Genomic DNA, 8,294 nt, shown 5'->3' with positions numbered 1-8,294 from the left:
GGATTTCCAAGAGGGGAACTGGCAGGACACAGGAGGAGAAGAAGATGACATGGCAGTCCTGGGAAAAGCATTTAAAGGAGTGGCCTTCCCTGACAAGGCTGTTCTGGCCAGCTTCTATGAGAAGCGTATCCTGGGTACCACCGGAGACATGGCCAGGATGCGGGAGATGGTGGAGGGCTTTGCAGATGACCTGCTGGAGGCCTTGAGGAGTGTTTGTAACCGGGATGCCGACATGGAAGTGGAAGATTGCGTGGGTGTGGGGAGCATGTATGAGAACTGGAGAGTGCGCAAACCCTTCGTCTGTGATCTGATAGTGCCTTTTGCCCCCCCAGAGCCTTACTGCTTTCGCTGCCAAACCTGGTGCTCTGGTGACTCTTTTCCCCCAGATGAACAAGGTTATGGCACTATCAAGGTGTGCAGGGCAGATGAGGATGCAACAGGTTGCATCTGTGACAAGACTAAACTAGGGGAAGATATGCTGTGCCTCCTCCATAGCCAGGTCAGTAGTACCAGGCCCAGCAGTGAGATGGAAGACCTCCTGTGCTTCAAAAATACTCAATATCTGGATGCTGACCAAGTCATGAAGTGGTTCCAGATTGCTGTCACCAAGGCCTGGAACAGAATCTCCCACAAGTATGAATTTGACCTTTCCTTCAGCCTCCTGGACTCACCAGGAGCCCTGAAGATAAAATTTAAATCGGGGAAATCGATTGCCTTCAACCTCACCCCTGTGGTGCAGTATGAGAACTCTGACGTTTACTTCATCTCCCACTTCCCTCGGAGCAGCCTGGCAGCAGACATCCCCTCCAGCACCCACTGGTTTCTCACCTTCTCAGTGTATGAGAGAAGGTTCATCCAGCTGGTCTCCAAAACACTGCCTGCCAATGCCTGCCACGTCAGCTGCCTTCAGATCCTCTCTTTCCTCCATGGGAAGCAATGCAGCCTCACAGGTCCCAGCGGGCTCACCAACTACCACCTGAAGACAGTGCTGCTGCATCTCCTGCAGGCACGTCCCAGTCAGGACTGGGCCCCAGAAAAGCTGGAGGCCCGCCTACAGGACATGCTGAAATTCCTAGAGAAATGTTTGCATGAAAAGAAGCTCTATCACTTCTTTATTGGCAATGGGAAGGTACCAGCAGAGCTGGGTTTCCCCATCATATTTCAGAGGGCTGAGCCTCTCAACCTTTTCCGTCCCTTTGTGCTACGCAGGGACATTTACGGGAAGATGGTGGACACATTCCACGAGATGCTCAGGAACATGTCTGCACTGATCAATGAGTACACAGTGCACATTCCCCTTGCACACACCAATGGGATCCGTAAGGAACCCCTTTAACCAAAGCCAAACTCTAAGCACAAGTCCAGAGGGCAACTTCCTGAAGCCTCCTGGAGACAGCTAACTTTGCCAATACAGCTTCTTGTCTGGAGCTGAACCTGTCCTGGACCATGGTTCCTGCAGAAAGGAAGAGGCAATGAGGGGAGAATAGGGGGAAACTGGAAGATACAGTGTTGAAGTAGGTTTCTGTTCCACTGCTGTGCTTGGTTTTATGCAGCTAAGAATATATTTTTCTATTTTGCCTCAATCATGTTACAGCAGTGGTGAGCAAGAAATATAAGTAATTTATTCAGATGCCTGCAATGCAAATGGGGGTGGGGGGTGTGATGGTGGCCATATACTTCATTTCCTTCAGAAGGGGGAGATAAGAACAGGGTGGGGGAAATCAGAGACAGGATCTTGGGATCAAAGCAGCCTGTCTGCTTGCAGACAGCAGGAGCTCTTTCACCAATGGAAAGTGCACCATTAGACTCTATGCTGGTGTGGAGACAACAAGGGTCATGCACAAGATCTGGACTGGATGAAAATCCTTAAATAAAACACAGCTTCAAAAGGGAACTGCAATTAAAACAAAAGAAAAAAAAGAGAAGAAAAAGCCTTCTTGATTGGACTTGCAACAGCAATTTAAATGGCTTGTCCTGTCCTTCAAAAACACCCCTGCACATTTTTTCTCTTGTGGGAGGATGTAGCAGAGCAGGGTCTGTGTCTTCAGACCATTTCATTCAAGTCTTCCATGGTAACATGGCTAGTGGTTTATATTCCTGCCCATTTGGTATGGATCTATGAACAGGAACCTTTTTTACCTTAGATAACAGAAACACCACTATTGAGTTCTGACATTTTGGGTTGTTTGTTTTCCTTACCTTGGGGCACTAAGGCTTGAGAACAGCCTAGAGAGAAAGGAAAAGCAGGGGTTGAATTATATGATCTTTGGAGGTCCCTTCCAGCCCAAACTATTCTGATTCTATGACTGCTGTAAGTTTTGGTTTCGTAAAAGAAGCAGTTCTCCAAAATTATCCTGTAATGAAACCAATCTCAGCAGTCTGGTAGCAGGAGTAAACAATCACCCTCCAAATGAGAATGTGACTCTGCACGTGGTTTTAATTAGGCCAAGGCCAGCAGGGAGGAGAAGGAAGGGATGCAAAAGATGCTCATGTAGTAGACCTGGGCAGTGTTGTCTGCAGCTGCCTTGTGATCCGTGTTGCATCTCTTCTGCTCCATATATGCAGGCAATAGTTACTTTATACATTCTCCTCAATCTTTTTAAAGACTGCTGCTCTGAGGAGCTGCACTAGTGGACTGTAATTTGCTGAGCTGGGAGTGCAAAGGAGGAGAGCTGCTGCAGGCTTTCAGGCCAGGGGAGAATCTTGAGGCATGGGCTAAAAAAAAAAAAAGTGCAAAAATGGAAATGCCTGAAATCCCACAGGAAGCACGTTAGTGCTGTGCCAGTGGGCTGCCCAGCCCCAGCAAGGTGGCTTTGCTGGAGGAGAGGACTCAGGAGATCCTCACCTCCTGAGTGTGGGGTTCAAGCCAGGGCCTCAGTGCATAATTGCTTTATGCTGGTCCCAGGAGCCTGGCCTCCAGTGCTAAGGGACCTTTCCTACCATTTTCTTACACTAGGATTTCCTGCAAAGTTTTACACTAGGGCTTCCCTTAATCCTGTTTACAAGAGGATAGTTGTTCTGTGAGGTAAGACCCGTCAGGGATGCTTTTACTGTCACTCCACGGGTCCCTTTTTATCAATCCTCTCTCACATCAGAGAGAAGATTGAATCCTGTATCACTGCTGGGGACAGCATACAGCATGAAGCTTGCTATCCAGCCTTATCTAGTTGATAAACAAACTCTGCATAGACATGTCCTCTCCTCCCTTTTCCTGGTAAAAACTGTTTCACCACCTCCTTGTTGTCTGCTCATCTCTCCCTCCACCAGTGAGGGACACTTCACGCACAAAGGCAGAGAAAGCTATAACTCGTGTCTCCACACCTGGTTTATAAGAAAGCACAGGTGGTGACAGGGAACTATGCTCAAAGTGCTGCCTCCCTTGGTTTTTATTACCACAGGTAGTTAAGTAGGATCTCTGAGCAGAAAGTATGTGGTAGGTAGGAATGGGAGAGAAGAGGCTGGTGGGTAATGCCAGCAGGCAAAAGTCTTGGATCGTCAGTGTTTGCTTCAGCATCCTTGGTGATGAGTGCCTGGGAGATTGCCAGGGCTGGCAGAGCAACAGGGCAGGACTAATTGCTGACGCTAACGAGTGCTGTAAGCCCCTGGCTTTCCTTAGTACAGCCAAGAGGGCTTTCCTCAATAGGAAAGAGCAGGAGCAATCTCAGGGGACATGGCAAGCAGGTAGTGACAAGCAGAGGTAATGGGAGGGTGGGTCAATACTGGAGCCTGGAGGCTGCATTGGAAGCTGTGTAAGTTGTTTGCAAACCCAGGCCATTTGCCATTTTTACCTGCCCAGGTTTACTGCAAAGTGCCCGTGGCAGATGCAGCTTTACATGGACTGTTGGCAGACAGGTCATGCTGGAGCAGTTGTGGTTGGAGTTGCTTCTAAATGTGCCCCAAGCCCAGCCAGAGAGAAATTAGAATTTCTCTGCCGTTTCCTGTCAGGAGTCTAAATTTAGACTGTCCAAAGAACAGAAACAAATTTGCAACCCAGGTCCCTCAGGAAATTACATTCAGAGTTGAAAAATAACTTTTATATAAGGTTGAGCAGGGGGAGCATGAGAAGAAAAGGCTGTTGAACAGAATAAGGTAACTCCCCTATTAAAATGTCAGAACAAAGCTTTGCAAGCCAGTTGCAATGGGCTTGTAAACATGCACAAACTCGTCTTTACACAGCCCCAAGCACCACTGCTCAGACTCAAAGGGAACCTGAACTGATAAGTGGATTGAAATCTTTTGTTCTTTGTTTTCTGTACTTGTATGCCTGTTCTCTCTTATGCCCAAACTGACCCTGAAGTGTTCCCATGGGGTTTAGTTGAACACAAGCTGGAGCTGAATCAAGTAATTTATGGGTTTGATTCCACTGAAAGCAAATTGCTTGGCTTAATTTTCCTACATACAATATGCCCATTTTGCCCTGAGCACCTTTAAAGTGATCTGGTCTGTGCATTTAGGCTGTGAGGGAACCCACTTATGCCTGTTGGGGGGAAGGGTTCTCTGTGATTATAAGCTGTGCTCCAGTCAGCCTCAGAGAGGAGATCTTCATTACAAGCCAAAGGTACAGACATATCCCATCAGAAGATAGGCTAGTACACAGTTTCTTCGGACCACACCTCTGCCGTGGTACAAGGAGGCCATGATGTGAAGCACGTCATTCCTTGGACTTCCTTGTCTCTCCTGTGTCAAATCTTTGCCTACCAAATACTAGCCTATCAGTAAAAGCCCACACTCACATTTCACAAAATAAGGTTTTTAAGACAATCCAGTTCCATCAGCCAGCAAAAATGTCCTAAGAATTTTTAGTGTTGCCCATGTGTAGTTCTGCCTTGATTAAAATCTGGGTGGGTATTCATAGGAAGCAGCTTTAAAGGGTGGGAGTGGAAGTGAGATTTTGTGGTTTAAAGCGAAAAACGTTCTTTTAAAACCAAACTGCATATGACACCTGAGTAACAAACCTGAGTAACAGACATCTCTTTGGCATGCCTGTATCTCACATCCTTAGGATGTGAGACATCCTAAGGAAAGGTAAATGGCCTCTTTCTTGTGCCTCAGTACTGTTCTTGCTATTTGCTAACCAAGTGAATTTAACAGATGAACTCTGAGCGCCTTCCACTGGTTTCCAACCACTCCCTGTGCCCTCAACTTGTGGTTTTAGTATTTTCTTACAGGCTCTGTCAAAGCAATGGAATTAGTGGTGGGTTGATAGCAACCACTGATCTACAGCATAGCCTCAGGAGCCATTTGCCTTCAGAAAATGTCTTGGTCTAAGGTTATTAGTGCTGTTTAGGAGCTGAATGTCTCTTCTAAGGGGAGATGCTGGGTGTTCACTGTTAAGCAGACACAGAAAACAGTTTCTCTCTCTGCAAGTTGCTCTGTATACAGGTCTTACAGGGATGTAAAGCAAAATGATCCAAAAATGTATCCAGTATCCAAGCAGCAGGATTTGGTGTTCACCAGCCATTTTTAATGCAAAGTCTTTGCAGTGTTTTCTCTGTGGTGAAGAAATGAGACTTAAAGCACCTGTAACAGCTTTGCTGCTGCTCAGTGAGGGGTTGGCTCTCATAGGACCTTACCTTGGAAACAGCTTTATTTATTATTTGTCTTTTTTTAGAACTGGGGTTGTCTGTGCATAACGTGGTAACTCAGAAGCAAAACTAGTACAAAGATGAATCTTGGCAATGCAGCCAAGATGGGCAGTGACACCAGAATTCTGCAAACTAAGGTCTTCCTTGATTGACAATGCTGTACTTAAACCGCTGCTTCTATAGCAGGACACTGTTGAATTTGTATAGATCTTCTCATGCAGCTTTATTTATAATAAAGGAAGTCTTGTACAAAATCTAAATGAGCATGAAGTCTCTTTTGTTTCTAGTTCCCTGCAAAGTGTTTCTAAGAGAGCAGAAGGAAGGAGTGGGGATATTTCCAGTGTGATCCTAGCACAGTGAACTCAGCAGCAAGAATCCCTGTAGAAATTATTCCAGAATAAACTGCAATATGAACATAAAGTGGGATAGCTATTCCAGAGTAATGCCAGGGATGTCATTCTTCTTGAGAATATGAACCCACAGAAAATCAAAGTAATTATTCTGAATATGTCTGCTTAAAAACACCCTTTTGTGGCAAGCCCTAAATAATGCTGATGTTGCCCTTATGGACTGAACAAGAAATGTCCTGAATTTCCAGTTCAGCCAGAGGAATCCTCTTTACCTGCTTGTTTTATGGGTATCCACAACCAAGTTCAGCAACCACCCACCACCACTTAGCCCCCTGCTTCACCCCTTTGCCTGGTTTAAGGGAATGGCACCTCCTTGTTAATATTCTAATATGCTCTGGCTCTGGAAGCACACCCAGGGCTAGTTATTAATTCATATAATAAAAGCACTGCTGTTTCCTTGGCAAAATGTCTCCCAGCCCCACAGAATGCCCTCCACATCTTTAATAACTCTGCCTTCCAGAGGGCTCACTGGGGCTGAATCAGCACGGAGCAGATCTGAGAATCTACTTAGCCAGAAGTTAGTTTCCCATGGTCAACCACATACTGCTGGAAAGGGAATTCTGTAGCCCAGGATCATCAGCAGCCTTGGTTGGTGCAACTTTGTTGCAACCAAAAAAAAAACCCAAACCAAACAAAAATAAACCCATCCTGCTTCAAAGCTATCTGACAAGCTCAGCAACATTTTCTCCACTGAGCTCTTGATTTCCTACAGCATATTTTTTTCTTTGCCTCATTTACTGCTTCAGTGTTGCTGTGGAGCAGAAAGGGTAACATCACTATAAAATCCTTTTTCAGAAGGGCAATTGGCAGGTTTTTGGCCCATGCCATGACCACTATTGCAGTATTATCTGTTACAGAGTAAGCAGAGCAGAGAGGGAAAGTCACCCCCTAGAGATTGGGTTTTAGCTTCAACATTTATCTAATGACTTTTTACCACTCATGGGATAGCTGTAAGCAAAGACACAATCTCTATTTCAAGTAGGCAGAAATACCTGTGCTGTAAAAGGGGAAAAAAAAAAAAAAAAAAAAAGCAACCTCAGAGGATATGGCAACTCACAAGCATGCTGACATGAATTTGGTAAGGCACCACCAGGGATCAAACTGGTAACACTGGTCTCGGTGTGATACTGCTCAGGATTTGCCCACGTATTGAGAATGTTCCATCCACTCTGCTCAACTCTGCATTAGGGTTTGTTGCTTGCAGGACTAAAAGATAACACAGGTCTGTCCCCAAGCACCACTGGCACAGGATCAGATTTTAACTTGTATTTAACTGGATTCTATTTGTTTGGGAAAAGGAGGTCTCAAGGTGTTGAGTCATTGGGTCGAACCAAATGTGAGCTGTCGCATCTCTTCCAAGTAAAATTCCAGGCAGTCCTGTCTTTTTCTGAAATGATAAATTCCTTATGGCAACATAAACTAGGTTATTTTTAGCCAGTCTCCTATGCAGTCAGTGTGTTCACACACATGGGCTGGGGAGAAAGAGGGCCTATGCTTTCACCTCCTACCAAGTAGCTTCTGAACCCTTCAAACAATTTTCACTAGATTTGACAGCTCAGAAATAACTCTGATAATCTTTAAGCAAGCAGGCAAATGGATAGGAGACAATGGATAGGAGACTCTCATAATGCTGCAAAAGCACAAAAGATGTACTTTGAATGTTCCCAGTGCAGTAAAAGGTAGTAGGTACTCATGTCGTCTTTGACCTGAAGAAATAAGCTGTGAGAAAGTGCAGAGCTGTGTTACTGCTTCTGCTACTCTCAAAATGATCCACCCAGCTTTGCAGCAGAGACTTAAGGGAAGATGGCTGCAAACAGATATTCCCATCATATCTATTGGACCAGTCTGGTCTCAAAACAGAAATCTGAACAAGCCCCTGCTGTGGATCAGTTAATGTTACAGTGCTTTCAAGAAACTTCATTTTCCAGTTATGTTACATTTAAGAGTGTCATCTGAGACTCCTCAGCTGCTGGAAGTAAAATCTCTGGCTACAGAGGCAGAGAACAAAACTTCTCAGTCATTATTCAAAGGCAGCACCTCTGCAAATAAAGGCTCTGAGTTTACAAATAACTATAAATCTGTCTAGCTAAAACCAGAGCTCACCCAGAATGTTAGAGAAAGGAGAAAAAAAAAGGTATTAGCTCTATTGATCTGCTTTGAGGGGGAAGCACAGAAGGTGCTGAGCTGAAACATTTAAATACAGCCTGTTCAGATATGTGAGTGCCTGTAAAATGTCTGTCTGTGGCACTGGGTTAAAAAATGTGGCCCCCCCCCCCCCCCCCCAACACAAACACAGCAA

At 45.3% G+C, this 8,294-nt stretch overlaps 1 protein-coding gene across 1 annotated transcript in view; it reads left to right on the top strand.

Moving 5' to 3' along the window:
• Positions 1 to 5,845, top strand: part of ITPRIP (inositol 1,4,5-trisphosphate receptor interacting protein) — a 19,645-nt gene extending 13,800 nt beyond the window's left edge. Inside the window, exon 4 of the mRNA XM_017726188.1 lies at positions 1 to 5,845. Within this exon, the coding sequence (XP_017581677.1) occupies positions 1 to 1,336 (1,336 nt within the window). The 3' untranslated portion in view covers positions 1,337 to 5,845.
• Positions 5,846 to 8,294: the final 2,449 nt, after the last annotated feature.

Source organism: Corvus brachyrhynchos, unplaced genomic scaffold (assembly GCF_000691975.1).
Source record: "Corvus brachyrhynchos isolate BGI_N302 unplaced genomic scaffold, ASM69197v1 scaffold61, whole genome shotgun sequence".
Lineage (NCBI taxonomy): Eukaryota > Metazoa > Chordata > Aves > Passeriformes > Corvidae > Corvus > Corvus brachyrhynchos.
The sequence above is the reverse complement of the archived record's forward strand: the minus strand, read 5'-3'. Positions and strand labels throughout refer to the sequence as shown.